General features: G+C 41.5%; 1 protein-coding gene and 1 long non-coding RNA gene across 3 annotated transcripts in view; one reads left to right on the forward strand and one right to left on the reverse strand.

Annotated features, from left to right (window-relative positions):
• The window catches only part of nrg3b (neuregulin 3b), a 200,234-nt gene extending 184,059 nt beyond the window's left edge, over positions 1 to 16,175 (forward strand). For both annotated transcript variants that reach the window (XM_077502035.1, XM_077502034.1), the window contains exons 7-9: positions 3,403 to 3,503; positions 8,428 to 8,610; positions 15,499 to 16,175. In XM_077502035.1, the coding sequence (XP_077358161.1) occupies positions 3,403 to 3,503; positions 8,428 to 8,610; positions 15,499 to 16,063 (849 nt within the window). In that variant the 3' untranslated portion in view covers positions 16,064 to 16,175. The remainder of the gene's footprint in view (positions 1 to 3,402; positions 3,504 to 8,427; positions 8,611 to 15,498) is intronic.
• The window catches only part of LOC144004663 (uncharacterized), a 74,136-nt gene that overhangs the window by 46,105 nt on the left and 9,093 nt on the right, over positions 1 to 18,938 (reverse strand). The window lies entirely within an intron of this gene.

Here is an 18,938-nt window from a genome sequence, read left to right on the forward strand (position 1 = left end):
GATTGGAGTCTCTTTTGCTCCTGATGCTATCAAATTTTTCCCATGTTTACTCTTTCATATTGAATATGTCGCACAAAAGCCCAAAGTTTTTCTAAGTAATGTTTTCTAAGGAATATTTTTCCTTTTTTGATAATTATTTTTCCATTTCTCAGATTTTTTTTTTCTGAACTTTTTTGCTGTTCTTGTGAATATTTTTTCTTCTGTTTATCAGATATTTTTTTTTTTTCTATTTTTTGGGGGGGGGATTTGTTTTTCTCACAGTTCTTCGGAATGTTAAAAAAAAAAAAAAATCTGAAAAACTGAACAAAAAAAAAAAAAAAAAAAAAAAGAAAAACACGACTCCCCAAGTGAATGCAATCCACTTCCATAATGACACTCGCTGAAGTAATCTGAACTGAATTGTACCCCAATATTTGCGGCATAATTTTTGGTCCAATTCCAAATTGAACAAGCTCACGGTTTGACTAGAGATTTCTCTCTGTTGGCGGTGTAGTGGTTCACAGGGCGGACTCTATTCCCCCTGCGTGTCTGTTTCTCGATGCGATTGACTGGTGACCAATCCAGCGTGGAGACTGCCTTTCTCCCACATTCAGCTGGGATCAGCTCCAGTTCACCCGTGACCCTGAACAGGATAAGCGCTCGAAAATGGATGGATGGATGGATTACTCGCCTCTATTCCCCTGACAAAGACGCCACCATTTGGAGAGTGGACACACTTATACCTAGGGTCGAACCATTTTGATTATTTTTTTTCCTCGATATTGCGATTGTAATTTAAAATGTGATGCTCCGCCCCTGCTCCTAACCCTTTAGGTATATGAAAATTATTCATAAAAATGCCAAAACCGATGTTGAGGGGATGTCCTTTTAATGCTATACAAATCCCCCCCCAAAAGGATTATTCGTCAAAAGGCAGACTACATCCTGAACTGGATGCCAGTCAATAACCTGGTAATGTTAAATATTGGATGGTGTTCCACAGGGCTGTATTCTACAACCCTTAAATTTGATCCACTTTGTTTCTAACATCTTAATGTTGGTGTCAAAGATGTTTGTAGCTTTTATGCATTAAAAAATGGCACTTTGGGTGTCAAGGGCATAAAATCATTATGTTTCTGATGACAACCTAAACAGACAATTTTCATTAAACAGTTAATCATTTAATGCTGTACAAATCCAAGCGAAATAAAAGGGCAAAGTGGGAGGTCTTGTTTGCGAAAAAAGTGAATTATCTCCCGATTTTCACCGGGGCGCTCCAGCGGGTGCTTCCCGGGGATTGCCGACAGATCATGTTGTTCATTTTGATAAGACCAGGGTAAAAGACGAATGGAGAGCAGGGCAGGGGAGCCATTAACGTAATCTTGTGCGGGATTAATTGTTGTCTGTGAAGGCCAGTGTGCCGCTCGATGCACAAAGCGTCCCCTTCTAATCTGAGCTTTAAAATGTAAAGTGTAATTAAAGACGGCGCCTGAGCGTGGGGGAATACGCCAGTGTGTGTGTGTGTGTGTGTGTGAGAGAGAGAGTGTGGTTCCTCTCCCTGACAGGGGACATAAACCTTATGGAGTGCGCTGATACTCCACTCTCTTCCCACATTATGTATTTACCCCCGAGCGCTTCCACTGCGCCGTCTTACATCACTTGCAGCATGTTTTTATTTGCTAAAAATGGATCCTAGATGAGCTGTGTGAAATCAGCATTGAGGAATAATTGGATTTATAGTGCTCCAGGGCTCCCTCTACAGTTCACAAGTGTAATTGAATTGAATTTTGTATTTTTATTCATTTTTTAACTCATTCACTGCCTTTGACAAGTATACTTGTCAATTGTATTTTTTAGAGCGTGCTAAATGGGGGCGAATCTGAGCATGCTCCACTGTAAATATCAAACTTGGAAACAACTTTACTGATGCCCAACCACCGGTAGATGACATCATTGCCCCATTTTATAGGAAATAAACACAGTTTCAGAGTCCATGGGAGAAATGGCTGTATTTTGGCAAACCTACATTTTTCTGCTGTCAATTATAAAAGAACGGGACGGGACAAAAAGTAGGGAGTCTATTCTGTTATTTGGTAGATTCGGTTTATATATAATTATTGAATGTAATATCACGTGAGTATTGGAAATGTAAAAATTTTCTATAATGACTGGCAGTGAATGAGTTAAATTATTTTTCACAAGAAGACAACCCTTGTTCAGGACTTTCTACTCATGTCCGTAGTTTGTCCTCACTAATGTTTAAAAAACATGATTTGATTAAAACTGACAGTTGTTTGGGGTCACAGCATGAAGTCAATTAGTGGTTCTCAAATTTTTTACATCAAGTACTATAGCTGGAAGAATATATAAGTACTGTACCACCATAATGGCCAACATTAAAGCACAGTTGTGTTGTGGGCCTAAAAGTTCATCAAAAATAAGAGCGTGGTTTTATTGTAAAAGTTATGTGAAATGAATATTAATGTAAGCTGCTTGCAAAATGCAGTTTGAACATAACCACTGCAGTAAAATGGAAAAAAAAAAAAAGTACTTAATGATTTACATACATAAGTTAACAGTTGTACAGTTGTACCTAATTAAAATTGTGAAATACAAATATTTTGAACATAAAATTAAATATAACTTAACTATGAGCTGACAGAGATTCTTTTACGTACCACTAGAGGCAACACGTACCACATTGACAATCACTGAATTGCAAATCATTCAAATCATGGCTCACCCATGGAGTGGCATCCATTTTATCTCGTTGTTGTTAGCATCAATGCTAGCACTAATACATTTAGTGTAAGTATAAAAACGTTTATAATTACCTATGTTAATAGTTTAAACTGTAAAAATAGGACAAAAATGATTACCAAAATATTTTAATATAATTTCAAACTCATCTACATCATTTTGTTTAAATTGGTAAACATCCAACTATTAGTATTTCATTTTAGCTAGAAATGCTACCCACAAAGCGCTAGAATGTGGCTGTGAGGCCCCCTAAAACTATTTATAATAGTCTGTATGAATAGTTATCATACAAACAATAACACCAAAAAACGGAAAAATATTTTGAACCTATTTTATACTACTGCGAGACATCAAGATGTACCACACGAATTTTCAGCAACCAGCTGAGAATAGGTTCCCCAACAAATAACAATATATAGCTAACCGCAATTATTTAGCATGTATTCACTGTACAACAAAGGAAATGTCGAGGCTAGTCCACAAATATTACAGATTGCCACGGATGACAAGGACACAATTTTTATTGCTGCAAGGCAGTGCATCGTCACAAAGATTTAGCAGCTGTTCTTTTGAAGGTCATATTAGACAGTGTTGCTTCAAGTCAACCCCAGCATGTCACGATCCGCATACATTTACGTCAATCGCTTTGTGTCTTCTTTGCAGGCCTGCGGCACCCACGCCTGCGCCGGCGACGCGGCGCCGGGGGCGTCCACGGTATCGCCGCACATTCTCGGCAGAGCACAGTCCAAAGGGAAACGCTTCAGGTGAACATCGTCTGGCATGCAATCAACCTCCAATACGGCGCTGACCTTTAGACGCTAAACGGTTGATGTAAACAATTGTGACGGCTATATGGCGGGTTGTGCTCAAATGATATATGTGAAATGGATACCGCTTTGTCTTTGTCAAATTTCGGCATTTTTAAACGACACTTTACAGCTTGTTAGAAAACAATAATTGGAAAAGAGTAAACATCCCTGAGTCACAGATGACCACAGAGGAGGGTCTTAACATTCATGAAAACTCATAAAACTTTGGCCTGGCCCCCAAAAAAATTAATAATAAATAAAACAGAAGTAAAAATCCATTTGTAAGACTGTTAGAGATTTATTCTGCCTTCCTTGTGCTCTTCATAGCTGCTCGCAGCTCTAGTTAGGGCCCAAGCAGCAACCGCTGTGAGATGCCTATTGTTATTGTAGGAATAATATTTATTATTATTATGATTATTATTATTATTAGTATTGATATATGTATTATTATTATTATTATTATTATTATTATTATTATTATTATTATTATCATCATCTATAATCACTCGCATTTATTGATGAACATGAAAACACAAATCATGCCTGGTGAAAACTTCAATACTGTATTTTAAAATATACAAATACAAAAAAATGGGTCTGTAGTGCCCCCTACATAGTTTTGTCAGGGCCATGTCCTGGTGCGTTTGACCTAGTTCTATGACAATTGGGAGGCCTTAGTAGCCATACCCTAAAATGTACAGGAAGTGAGCTCACACAGAGTTAATTATAGTTTCCATATTTTGTTATGCTTTGCTTCATTCGACAAAATATACAACAAAACGTGTCATGTTGTCTACGAGGGATGTCGGAGGTGGTTCTGCTTTGCTAACATCGCGAGCGGGAAAAGGAGTGCGATGTGGCGTGTACAACAATAACCTCGTCTGGGAAGTCAACAGAAAAAATGTCTAATGTGTTTTGATTTTTTTTTTTCTTCATGAAACGTCTGCCGACTCACTCTGACACTTTATGACATTCATGTCAGGCAACCAGCACACAACTAGCTCGCTGCAACTCATTCCCGCGGGCTCCGCTTGCACTCACCAGAAATGAGTGACGGTAAATGTCTGCTTTCCACTTGATGTATCGCTGTTGTCCTAATTATGGGCAGCGCCGGAAAGACGGCCGTAAATCTGCCACGTAATGGGATGCAAATAAGACAAGACGGTGCATAAAGCGCCGCGCGTTTATTTAAAGTCGGCGTGATGAGTGCAGCTTTGGGCGTGATAAAGCAAGGACATGCAGGATGTGTTGGTGATTGGAGGCCGCCGCCTGACAGGCAACAAATTCGACGGGTGAGGCGGGGGGGACAACGCGGTGTCACGCAGGTGTTTCATCCCGGGCGGCGGACAGTCAATCATTTGTTTCTGCTTGTCGGAGTCAGACGAGGCGGAGCTGAATTAGACTCTGATGGATGATTTGGAGACGTTTTGGGCTATTGACCCGAGAAACCGCAGCACACTGTGAGCCATCCGAGATAAAAAGGCTCATAAAAAGCTGTCAGTATGACCCAAAGCGTACCTGTTTCATAAGTTTATTTCCTGAGTGAAAACAACTGCGTACCAGCTGCTGGGATACATAAAAGTAGAACTAGCATACCACTCCCTATTACTTTTACTACACGCCCACCCGTGCAATTTGGCAACCCGTCAGGTTTCCCGTTTTTGTCTCTTGTACGGGTTGTAACTGTGAAGTAAATTTTGTTGTTCTGTACTTGACATGTGCATTGACAAAAAAATTCCTTTCGGATAGTCTGCTGATATAACAATTTTAGAGAACTTCGTTGTCTGCCATGAGTGCGGGCAAGTCAGAGAGAGAGAGATAGATAGAGAGTAATACAAATTTTTTTTTAATAAATCTGGCGTTACACCGAGCATGTGAACTGGGGCTTTAGACTGGCGTGGCTGTTTTATAAAGAGCGCCTCGTTGTCTGCCATGAGTGCACGCACATCATGGAGAGAGAGCGAAAGAATGATATTTAAAAAATAATAATTAAAAGTCAAATGTAACAGCCAGCATGTGATCAGGAGCTTCAGACTGGCATGGCCATTTTAGAGTGCCTTGTTGTCTGCCATGAGTGCGCACACGTTATGGAGAGAGAGAGCGGGTATGCAATATCATTTTTTTTAAAGTCGTGTGACAGCCAGCATATGGGACAGGGGCTTCAGACTGGCATGGTCATTTTAGAGTGCCTTGTTGTCCGCCATGAGTGCGCGCACATCCTGGAGAGAGAACTTTTTTTTTTTTTTTTTTTTTTTTTTTGTGTCAAGTGCTTCGGACAGACGTGTCCGTTTAAGAGCGCCTCGTTGTCACGGTGTTTGAACGCCCATTCAAAAAAAAAACAACATTCATGTTGGCTTACGATGCAGATGTACAGTGGTTGTGTGCCTCCATGTTTATGTTCCAGGGACCTACAAGACTCATTAGTTCCGCTCAATCTGCCTTGGCTCTTGTTCTTGCTCTATATTTATCCATAATAGTCCTAAATTGTAATATAGCAGAAACAATGTTGGACTGTTATTCCAAATAAAGCCCTCCAACCAATAGACGCTTCCCCAATCCACAGTATAAGGAATGCCCCCAGACACTATTTGTGGATCCACACATTAATTTTCCAGCAGAATTGCTCCTCTGTATGAAATGGAAAGAAAGAAAGGCAGTGCAATCTGGAGCGTAGTTAGAGAGGTAATAAGTAAAAGAAAGACACCAAACAACTCTTCTTTTATGCGAGTGGGTGTACAAGAGCGACAATTCGGCTCATCTCTTTTGTTCCTCGGGCTTGTAACACATATCCCGGCAGAGAAAGCGTCCAGATCAATGGCCGCCTCGATCAATCGATTCAAAAGCGTGATGCGCCGTGAATAAGAACCGCTCGCTCGCTCGCTCGCTCGCGTCCGCGCCGTTCCTCCCGAGTCGCTTCGCCCGCAAACTTTGACGCACTTTTGGAATCGATGCGTAATCATGGCGGGCTCCGCCAGTCGATGGTTCACCGCCTGGACGTTTTAATGTCATAATTGAATTATGAAGAACTCGTGAGGGCTAATCGATGGAGTGGAATTTAGTCTCGGGGTGAGTACAAATGTATTTATTGGGAACATCGCACTTGGCTGTGGTTTGCTCAATAAAACGCATAAAACAAGTGATCAAATAACGCAGGATTAATTCCACTGGCAAGCGGGTTACATCAGGACGCTTGTTTTTGGGATTGTGCTACTTTTGGAAGCACCCTTTTTATTTATTTTATCATCTCCAGACTTCCTGGGGTGTCGGCAACAATAGCAAGAGTGATTCAACACAATCCGCAATCAAAGATGGCTGAACAACTGCAGCTGAGGTCGATTTTTTTTTCTCTCTCTCTCGTTTCAAAACTGCGTGAAGTGTACGAGCTCGAAAGTTTTGCACACGAGCTGCTCTTCGACTTCAATGTCCTCGCTGCCAAATATCAAGCTGAGAGAACAACAACTTTGTTGTTTTGTTTTTCACCTCGACTCTAAGAATGTGTTACATGCTGCTACTGTGCTTCAACACAAACAAAAGCGCTCACAGGAAAAAGACCAAAGCGGCTCTTGATGAAGCAAGCCGTAAAATGTTTTAGCTGGAATTTGGGTCCCATGAGGCATTAACATCTTGTTTTAGGTAAATCACAAGTGTGGCGCCTGTTTAATGCCATCGTAGGATTAGGAGGAAAATATATTTTTGCTAGGATGAAGTTGGTTGGATAATAGAATGAGGTATCGTACCACGAGAAACAACTGTGAACAAGCTGACGTTAGCCAAGGCTTGTCGTACTAAAACAATTTTTTTTCATTATTATTGTATTCTGCCGAGGTTTTGGGCTGATTACTGGTTTGACTGTTTTAAAAAGTCAAGGTTTCAATTAGCAACAGTAAAGCTCCTATACCACACTCGCAAACGTTCACCCCTCTGTGGGATACGGACTTAATGGTGAGGGGACTTCAAGACAGAGTGCAATATGATTGGCTCAATATGATCTAACGTTACATGCTTCCAATTAACTTTTTTTTTAATCGCTCCTTATCGGCGAGCAGAGGGGAGGGGTGAGCAGTGACGCACATATATAAAGGAGGGAGTGAGCAAGGCTTTTTGTTCTGTTGAAGGACAACATGAGTAGCGATGGGACACTGTGACTTACTAAGAATAATTTAAACAAAGAAAAAAATGCTGTTATTTACCCAAATATAAATATTTAGAAAAGTGTAACTTTTAGAGCTAAATTATTCCACCATAATTTCAGCAAAAATTCCTGACGGTAGCAAGGTCAGCGCAAGGCCGCGGTGGATTGACACCTCAACTTGGTTGTTTTAAAAATGTAATTTTAGCTGTAAAATGGATAATATATAGCATTTTTTTTAAATGGAAAAACTCCTTGATTGATTTGATATAAGAATGCTTCACAATCATTGTAATTCCGCATTAGATTTATTTTTTTTCTTCCTCCTCATGACCTTCTTCTTTGACTTTTCCTGCCGTGCCATCGGCAGCATGCCCGCCATGTTGATTTATGACCACCCGCACCCCTGCAAAGCCAGGGACGCCACTTCCCTCACCCTTCTTCCTTTCTTTGTCTGAGCCCTCACACATGACTGCATGATTACGCAAATCAAAAGGTGTAACTGATAAATGACATCTGTTTCACATGATTATCACATCCCTGCCACGTTTTTTTTTTTTACGAACATCATCAATTCCGGCCGCCTCCATTTGTGGGCGCTTAGCCGAAAGGTCAACCCAAACAAGGAAGCGATAAAGATTGTACAAGGGATTAGTGAATCCGTACGGCCGTGTGCCTTATTACGTTAAATCCCTGATATTCATCCACGCCTCCGCCGCCGCTGCTGCTTTTTGCTATCTGCGCTTCCAGGAGCAATTCCCTCTCGCTCAGTCCGGCACTGAGACGCAAGGAGACCAATCATTTCCGGACGCCGCCCGTTTCCAGAGGGAAGCTGAAGCTGCCGTCCAATCTGGTGGACGCGTCGCGAGCGACCGGTCACGTCTACAAGCACCTGCAGGAGGAGGAGCCGACTGACGTGGAGTCGTTAAGGAGGTGAAGTTTTACTTTGGCGTTCTTGTGCAGTATTTCCCAAAAGTATGGGCCGATACCGGCCTTATTTCAGGCTATTGGGTACTCGTAAAGCATGCCGACACAAGCCAGATACTTAAGGCAAAAAAAAAAAAAAAAAAAGCGGCGCCGGTGACTGATTAGCAGAAGGGAGGGGGGGAGCGCGAGAGGTAGCTTGCTACCTTTATGAAGCAAAACAAACTTTACTTGCATTAAAAAATAAAAAATCGCACGTCTTGCGATGGGGCACACATCGCGATTGCGATGTTCAAACGATATATCGTGCAGGCCTATTATATACATATGAGTTCATAGGAACTGCTCAGCCATGGAGTTAAGTGCGTGCAGAATTATTTCTGTCATTTTATTTAGTGGATCACCTATGACCTTTGTGAAAGAGTTTGGGGAAGATGATGTAATGCTGTGGATTTTGGAGATGTGAGGATTGCGCCTGACAGCGACAATATATATACTGTATCGTTATTCTCATGTTAGTGAAGGTGAATGGATGACTTTCAGTGTTAATAGATGAAAAACACTTTACTCTTAAATGAATCAAGACCGCCGAACCTTAACCCAGATCCTCATGACCCCTTAGCTGCCGTCTTAATAAATCTTCCGAAGACGAGTCAGTGTCAAACTCAATCAGTCCAGCAGAGCGACTCAGGAGACGCCACTGAGAACCAAAAATGTGTATTTTGTATTTGTCGAGTCAAACTACTTTAACTTGAAACTTTCTGTTTAAGCATTCGGAAATAGATTGAGGAACAAAAATACACAATTTGTCGTACAGGTAGTCCTTGAGTTACAAACATCCGATTTATGAACACTCAGAGATACGAACAACTGACTGTATTTAGTAACTGTATTTTGCTCGCAAGTTAATATTTTTTTGTCATGTGCTGAGGTTGGATCCCAAAGCGCAGACACAAATAAGATTTTAACGATTTATTCACATCAAGAGGCGTGGAACAAACTTGACTAGACGAGAAACAAAGAGAGTTGCACAGAGAGACAGTGGTAATAATCCGACAAACACACACACTTCTCAGACACCTACTACAGACAATGAATCGATCTGATTGGTTGTGACTAAGTAAAGGAGTAAAGATTGACATCACAAAGCTCCCGACATCACATCGCTGTCACATAACTTAAAACCAGTTGAAACTAGATGCTGTTACATCAATTCCAAACAGACACTTGACCTCAGTTCAAATGACCAGGTAAAGGATTAAAGATTCTTGACATCACTTATCTAGACATCACATAGCTTAAAACCAGTTGAAACTAGATGCTGTTATATCAGTTCAAAACAGACACTTGACCTCACGGTCAATGAACCCAAACTTAACCCTGGCGTGACCCAGACATGACATTTTTAATAAATCCCGTTGGCAGTATCTTATTTTGAAATGACTTGGCCAGAACCATCAAAAAGCCCAAAACGGGTCACAATACTGCCCACGGGTTATGTGCACACCACATCATACATTACAGTATTGTAGTGCAATGCCCCTCTCTGCCACAACCACCCACCGAGCAGTATCGCGCCATTTGCGCATTACAACTACCTCTCTTCCGCGGCACAGCAGCCACGACGCACGCTCTCTTCATGCACTCGATATTGGCGGCAGACTGTGAATACATTTCAGAGGCTCTCCTGGAGGATATTCATGAGAAGCGGCCCTCAGTCGTCTTCTTTACCGGCGTAGCAGCAAAACATATCAGTGGCAAAACGAGCTCTCCTCAGCTTCGAAATCACTTGAATCTGACACGGCGGTCGCCATCTTGGCTCGTCATGTGCGACAAAAAACATTCGTGGGTACTTCACGGACAGTCGGAAAACACGCTTTCCTGAGAAAGTTACAGTAATGCCTTCCACTTCAGCAGCCTCACATGAACTCAGTTCAATAACTCCTCCACCATCTATGTACAATAAGCATATGTATTTTGTTTTTATTGCATTATACTGTATAAAATTTTAATTCAATGTAAAAGTGATTCAGATAATGGCTGATGGGTGGATGGATTAAATTTATGGTGATGGTGATTTTTTTTAATTTATGTACTGTATATAAAATATACGGTATATGATTCATTTTTTAACATTTTTTTTCATGAAAAAAATAATTAGATCAAATGTAATTTTGAAACAAAATTGAATGTGATTCGATTTACAAACAAATTTGACATCCAAACAACCTCTTGGAACCCATTGTGTTGGTAAGTGGAGGACTACCTGTACAGGAAATTGAATAAGAGGTTGGGAATCGCTGTTCTCGAGCACCAGTTGCCAACCATTGGTTTAAACACCTTGTGAGATTTGATCTTGTGAGCCCTCCTTCAAGTCTCGCTGTCACAAATCATCAGGACAACAGTGTTGATCCCAAATGGCGGGTCGCGTCCCGATAACTGGCCAAATGGGAGATTGGCATCTCCGTGTTGCCGGCACTCCGCCTCCTGTTTATTGTGTTTTATCTGCGATGCTTCTCGGTCTGGGGCAGACGGACAACAGTGCAGATGCTAATCAACGGATCATAGAGAATTCCAGCATGCCCAGAAGGCTTTAATTTTGTATAAAGTCTGTCATTACTGCATGTCAACACTTCTGGTCATGAATCCTGCCAACCTTTTTTTGCTCTCTTCACTGGCCCTAATCCTCTAACGTAATTATGAGCAAAACAACTTTCTTAGATAATTTTACATAGTCTATTAACAATTTTACAAAAATAACTATAGTAATTTAATTTTATAAGAATAAATAATTTAGGAGAATAAATTGTAGTAGAACAAAAAAATGGTTGTCTACCATATTTCTCTAAAGACGTCTGATCTCGTTTCATCACTCAAACTAAACAGGGTCAGCCCTGGTTAATTTGGATTAGTGTGAATATGTAAACGATTCTGTTGGTCCATTCCATACGACCTGATGGACATTGACTTGGGGTTTTTCGGGGTTAGATGTCTAAAACCCTCAACAGAAAAACAACAAATTATCACAGAAGCCAAATCTGTGAGGTCCAGGCAATTAAATCACATTCTCATTTCCTCGGGAGATAAGAAGAATTTGTTTAGTTTAACACTTCCAATCTCATTAGCCTCACATAATTGCCTTGCAGATCCAACCGATCGACTGAGGTTCAAGTGACCTCATTGCGGGCATCTGAAAATGAACAAAAGATGCCGGCGGAGTCACATATTGGCCATCTGACGTCGTCGAGATTTCATTTTAGAAGCTTTCATGGTGGCGCAGATGTCAAGTCAGGACAGCAACTTGTCCTACTTTACAGTTATCACAAGTTAAAGTTCAGCAGCTGGTTAAAAGTACGAGAGGGGAGGCTGAAATCGCTGACATTTTCTCTCTTGGACTGGAATAGCACTGAAGTTTTCCGTCTGGATTTAGTCTTCAAAGGTGGAGGAATTGAATAGTGCCAATCCTGATCAGGCATTGTTTGGCTATAGCAGAGGTTCGACATGTCTTGATTACGCAAAAACGACTACGCTAATTGCCACAGATTTAGGATGTCAAACCAAGGACTGTTTTCTCGATTTCTCATGGAGTAATGAATGAATCCCAATGACAAAATTCTGACACATGTACTCAGTGGGTTTGGTATCAATCAAGTGTTCACTCTTCAGTCTTATGTGCTGAGAGATTTGGATCCCGAAGGCGCAGACACAAATAAGATTTTATCTATTTATTCACATCGAGAGGCACAGAAACTCTGAGACGCTGTACACAGGAACAGGTGGACATTAACCCGACAAAGAACACACACTACTCAGACAACTTATATAGAGAATCTCTCAATCTCATCATCGAGCGTGGCAAGACATCGTATGACATGAAGTTCTCCTATTGACTGTCGACCCACACATCACACAGTACCAAAGATTCCTGACACCACACACACATCATCTAAAGGATTAAGGATTGACATCACACAGCCTAAAACTAGTTGAAACTAGATAACGGTTATATCACGGTTACATCAGTACAAAACAGACACTTGCCCTCACGGTCGCGAACCCAACTTAACAGGACATGAACTCAAGCATCACTTCAGTTGAAACTTGATAATGGCCACATAAAACAAAAACATCTCACGAGACAAAACATCACTAAATATCACTCAAAAATCACCCCTTCATGACACCATCATGACAGGTCTTGGCAGTAGTGCGCAGACCTCTACCAAGGCAAGACAGAAAGATTGCAGTCAACAAACTAAAAGAACCTGGTAAAGAACCATTTAAAACGGTTATCATATGGATTCATTTTCTTCATTGATTTTTGGCTAGAGGCAAGCTAGACCTTGAACTTGTCACTAAGCCAATCGCAGCTATGGACAATTCAATGAATCATGATTTTGAAAGGTGGAAGCAAGTCAGAGTACCAGGAGGAAAAGCGCACAAGAGATGGTCCAAAAAAAGATTCAAATGCAGGCATTTTGATTTTTGCAGTAGTTACATCAGTAAGAAAAGAGATGTTAAGGCAATCTGCCAAGTGTCATGAAAATCGGTGGTCATTACTCAAACCAACTGTCAGGTTTGGAGCAGGTAAATAAGACTTAAAAAGCAGGTTATGTAGCAATTCCTTTAAATGACGATACTCGATGTCAAGCAAGCTTTCCCTCTGATACAACCCTGAGAACACGGAATTATTTTTCGCTTTTACCGAGTTGCCCAAGCAAGCTCGGTGTGCAAGGAAGTGCTTTCCGGGGCGTCACTCAGAAACAGCCTAATTTGCTGTCAGACTGTGCAACTTTATCAAAACCGCCCGTCATTAAAGCAAGCAGCAGTGTCCCTCGCGATGCTCCTGTTAGCAAGCCGGTTTGATTGAACATCACGGCAACTCCAAAGATAACACTGCCTGCTGCCAAACTCTTTATGTGACCTATTTCCAACATTTTTTTTTTATTTTTTTAAAACAAAGCTCCACGGAGCCAAGCAGTTCTCCATCCCAGAATCAGCGTATCCCCAATTGAGGTCAGGGCTTTTGTCTCCATTTGAAAGAGAATTAGTGTGAAATGTGCTCTCATCAGTCACTCAACAGACACTGGCAGTCATGTTCTGCTGTGCTTCTGATGACATTTCCGTGAATACGCCGTGGATTTATCCTTATGTTACGCCGTCAAATTTCATGGACCAGATATCCACACCCCCACCCCACCCCAAGAAATACTTCATTGAAGCAATACCCTGGTTAGCAGATGTCCACTTTCAGAGAAACAAAGGAGCTCCAGGCGATTTAACGAAGTTGAACACGTTTCGATCTCATTAGCCATCAACGCAGTGCTACCCGTCAATTGCTGGCCCTCTAGCAGGTTAAAGTGACCTATTTCTGGACTGAGCAGACATACAACACCAAGCTTTAGAACCCCCCCCCCCCTTCTCCCTTCTTCACAGTTGCCATGGATACACAGTCTCATCTCTGGATAGGAGTAGTGGGAGGTGGATAGCGGGATGAGGGGAGGTAAAGTGAGGGGAGATTGTGACGATAGTGCAGGATAAAGACGGGGAGGGTAAAGACGGGGAGGGTAAAAAACAGGGTTGAGCGCGGCGCAGAAACTCGGGAAGTGCCCCTCCACGTTTTCCCATTTCGAGACAACAAATCCCCCGCTGAGCGTTGTCACTTTTATTATCCAGCATCAAAACATATTTACCCGCCACAGATAAGGACAGAACTGAAGGCAACTTTGCAACGGGGTTTATTTTTAGATATGTTTTGATCTGCCGGATTTACCTCCAGCTTGCATTTCCCCTTCGAATACCGAGGGGAGTGGGGAAGTAATTCAATTATATAAACTTGGTTATGCTACAAACAGTCTCAGAAGGCTGGCAATAACGGTGGCTGTCTCCTAAGGCGGGGGTAAATCTAAATGTGAACCCAGGACCGGGGAACAGCATTAACTCTGGTGCGCATGAACCAACTTCTCCACTCTTGATAAGTTCTTTGCTGCTTTTCACGGAGTGCGCTTACACACATTTCACGGTTTCTTGCATTTGCGTGAAATCGCAATCAATCATGATTTATCAAGACCGATTTTCAACATCATACCGGATTTAGAATTGCGATAGACACACAAATCAAATCTTCACCGACAATCTCGGGGTTACTCCCCTCCCAATCAGAATTCCATCAAGTTACCAAAAATGACCTGTGAGAGGCAGTGTGGTGCCCCTGCCAGAAAATACAAAGAAAAAGATTTATGTGAGCTGTTTACACACTCAACACAACCATTTTGAAGCCTGGGAAGAAGTTTCAGGACCTTCCTAAGTCACAACGCAATCGCAGAATCTGCGGCTCGGCCAAAGTCAGATTGCCCATAGAGATTTTTATCGTGAATAGTTGAGCGGGGTTAACATTTACGATTGTTAGCACCCGTTTCTTCATCCCATGTTATTGTGGTTCAGTAAAACAAAATGGAGCATAGTACCCCAAACGGAGTCCCAATTTTTCCATTGCAGTATAGATTTACGGTATTTACACACTTTGAAAAGATGGCAACTATGTTTTTGTGACTCTTTCAGTTATCATAATTTAGTTAACTTAAATAGGTAAGGGAGGAAATATACCTGTTGTCAGTATGTTTACCCTGCATCAGGTGAAGGCCAAGCACCCTGCAGTTGTTCTATCAAAGAGTATTTTCTAAGATATTCAAGGCAATTCCAAAGTTAAACATCACGTACCAACTTAGGCTATGAATAATCACACAGCAATTAAGGGAGGAAATTGCTGAGATCATTTTGTTTTGTAGGAGAAAAGCAGGTTTATCACCACACCCTGGCACTTTTTATGAGAAATATCTAAAGGTCAACGTAATAACTTGCTTTCTAATTCCCCATTTCATTCTCTCCTGCCTCAAGGTGTGATCCGAGCAGGGGAAAGGTCGGCACCCTCCTCAGCAGGACCTCTCACTTTGCCGGGAAAAAGGGATGGACCGAGGTGCCTTGCACTCGCCTGGATAAGGGGAGCTGCTTCCCGCCGCCCTCGCTGCGCACCCGTTCTGTTCCTATCATCCCCTCGCTGCAGGCGTTCGACCTTGAGGGAAGGCGTTTGGATACAACTGACCAGAACCCAGGGGGGTGTCTCGTCCCTGCCGGCTGCCCTTCCTCTCCTCCCTGTGAGAGTGCTGTGCCCATTAGTGTTTGCCCTCAGACGCCCTCTTCCTCCACCGTTGAAATGGCCGCAGAGATCCATCAGGCATTAAAGCAGAAAAACATTTCTAGTCCTATGACAAAGTCTTTGGGTTCTCACATCAACCGCACGGGTGCTACCGAGGCCGGGACTGGTCAAAGCGGCCGGTATTCCGCCAGAGCGCAAACAGGCTCTGGAATCTGTGGTTTACAGGCGACGGGCCAAGGTTATACCGCCATCAAGAACCCAAGCTGCACCTTGGCCATCTGCAGAGGAAACGGGAATTCGAGTTGATTGGATTAACTTTGCAAAGTTTCTAGAAGTTGGTCCTTTGCTGTTTGGCAGGTGGGACCATCTGTGCGGCCACATGGACCAATATCGGAGGCCATTTGACGAACAGATTGAACTGCAAAGGACGAACGACAAAAAAAAAAAAAGAAAAGAAAGAAAAATCGCCGGATCATTATGGCAAATGACCCAAACAAGCACACATTGTGAATAAACTCATAACAAGACAACAAACTGTGAGTGGGAGCTAAACTGGGAGGAAAAAAAAAACACCACTATTTAAAGGGAGCTTCTACCTAGAAACCAAAATAGTGTGTCTCTATGTTGTTTCTCTATTGTAAAGAAATGAAATTATACATTATATGTCATCTAATATATGTCACATAGACGTATATATATTTGACATACAATTGTGACAAAATAAAGATTACGATAACAGTGTTAATTAAGAACTTTGGTCCTGGTTCCTTTTAGGGTCATGCTCTTCATCTTTCCAGACATACAGTGTAACTATACATGTTCTTGGTTGTTTACTTTAGATCAGGGGTGGCGAGATTCGGTCCTCGAGGGCCGCAGTCCTGCTGGTTTTGGATATTTCCCTTCTTCAACACAGCTGATTCATGATCAGCTCATCAGCAAGCTCTGCAGAAACCTGATAACGAGCCTGTTAATTGGAATCAGCTGCACTTCGAGTAGGGAAATCTACAAAACCTGCAGGGCACCGGCCCTCGAGGACCGCAGTTTGCCACCCCTGCTTTAGATGGTTTGGGTATGCACTTCAGAGACCCAACCATTAATAATAACTCCATTTTGCACCACGTCCCCTTGAAATCGTTTTGGTTAGCTTTGAATTATAACATAATTCCGACAAGCCTTTATGTGTTATTATATATACTTTTATCAAATTACAAACTGCTTAAATTTGATGTCCTTCAAGGTAAACGTCTACTGTACAACTGAAAATACACGAGCAGAACCACGTGGCAAAAACTCGCTCCCTGCTGTGCGGCTAATGAGACGTCGCGTCGTTTGTATTTCTTTGGATCCGTCTTTTCTGGCGCCTCGCTCTGAACCCGGAAACGCTGTTTGAAGCGTAAATGAGTTCTTTTCCTAGAGTCTGCCGAGTCAAGGAACTGCGGAAAAGAAAGAGCGTCTTGATCAACAAAGAGGAGCATGGTGGGCTCTGGTCAAGCAGGTTTGCCTTTGCTAATGTTTGCATGGTAATTGGTTTGTTTGCTTGTGTTAGTCAGCAAGTTTACATAAAGACATTTTTGATTAAACTCTGCAGAGAAGTGAAATGCAAACAAAGCAAACCATACAGTGGTAAATTCTGTAGTGATAGCATGAAACTGCTTTTCAGTATTTCCGTGTTTCGAATATTTTGTGCGTGGCAGGTAAAACAATAGGTACCAAGTGACAGCTCCCCAAGTTTAAGAACCTAAGCGCTTTGTTTTCATTAGCAGTGATACGGCACAATTGAGAGTTACTTAGTTACCACAATTCGCAGGAGAGCTAGTTTTTAAATTCTTAAGCTATCGCATGTCTGCTGGTCAAGAGGGAAGCCTGTTAGCTTGCAAGCTAGCTGATGGCTAGCGTTCACACTCTACTACGTGGTGTCAAATTTAGAAGACATTTCTTTTCACTTTACAGGGACTTGAAGTCATTCTCCTTGGACCATGAAGTAGCACGCTAGCTAAGTCAAATAGATGCCAAAATACATAAGATTTTTTTTTTTTTTTTTTTTTAACTTTTATCCAAAGTCCATCCAAAGACAACATGATAGAACATTGTCATCACCTCAAAAGGTTTGCTTTTGACAAACCAGGTCGCCGTCAACTCTCTTCATATCAAGCGTCCGGCGTGCGACGTGAGAGGAATGCTAATGTGGCAGGGGACCGCAAGGTTTACCCCCCTCGCCAGATGGCCAGAAGATTACGAGGACAGCAAGATGGCATGTGTGCACTGCTGCAAGACTTGTGATGATGTCTGCAAACCCTTCTCACCAACTCAGCACCACACGGGATTTCAGGAGACACTTAACATTTCCAGTGGCCTTGTAAGACTCTCAAAAACAAATGTAATGGTTGACAGTGGAGTAAGATGAGCTGTTTGTATCGATGCTGACCACAAGTCCAGTTTTTGAGACCGAGGGCGTAAACAGCACATGCGGAAATACGGGGTCAGCAAACTTTACTGTCAAAACAGCTGTTTTAAGTTAATAACTCAACAAAAATGTGTCTGGAACCGGAAAACATTGGAACATTGTGATGAACGAAACAGTGTGTTAGTGTTGGTCGAATGTACTTGAGGACCCAAGAGCTAATTATAACAGAAAAAAATGAAGTATCCAGTACATTGACATTCATTTTTTTTTCTGCCTTTCTGTCAACTTTGTGACATTTTTGGTAATTTTCTGCTTCTTCCTTTTATGGATACTTTTTCCCTGCCTTTTTTTGTTTTGCCAACACATTTATGAAATTTTTGGCAATTTTGTAGCCATTTTATGGTAATTATTTTTGTTTTGGTCATTTTGTGGTTACTTTTTGCTTTTACTCCTTTTTGCACATTTTTTTTTTTTGTCATTTTTTCGTATTTTTAGAAACTTTTTCATCTACCTTTCATCTCTTTTTCTGACAACTGAAAAATGTGGACTGTATTTTTTTAATATTTAATTGTTTTATTTAATCATTAACTTATTTAAATATTTTATCTAAAAAAAATACAAATCAATATAGCTGCCATTTTTGTTTTGCCAACAAATTTCATAAATTTGTGGCAATTTTGTGGCCATTTTATGGTAATTTATTATTTTGTTTTTGGACATTTTGTGGCTACTTTTTGCTTTTACTCTTCCTTTTTGGACATGTTTTTGGTCACTACT

This window comes from Festucalex cinctus, chromosome 17 (assembly GCF_051991245.1).
Source record: "Festucalex cinctus isolate MCC-2025b chromosome 17, RoL_Fcin_1.0, whole genome shotgun sequence".
NCBI lineage: Eukaryota > Metazoa > Chordata > Actinopteri > Syngnathiformes > Syngnathidae > Festucalex > Festucalex cinctus.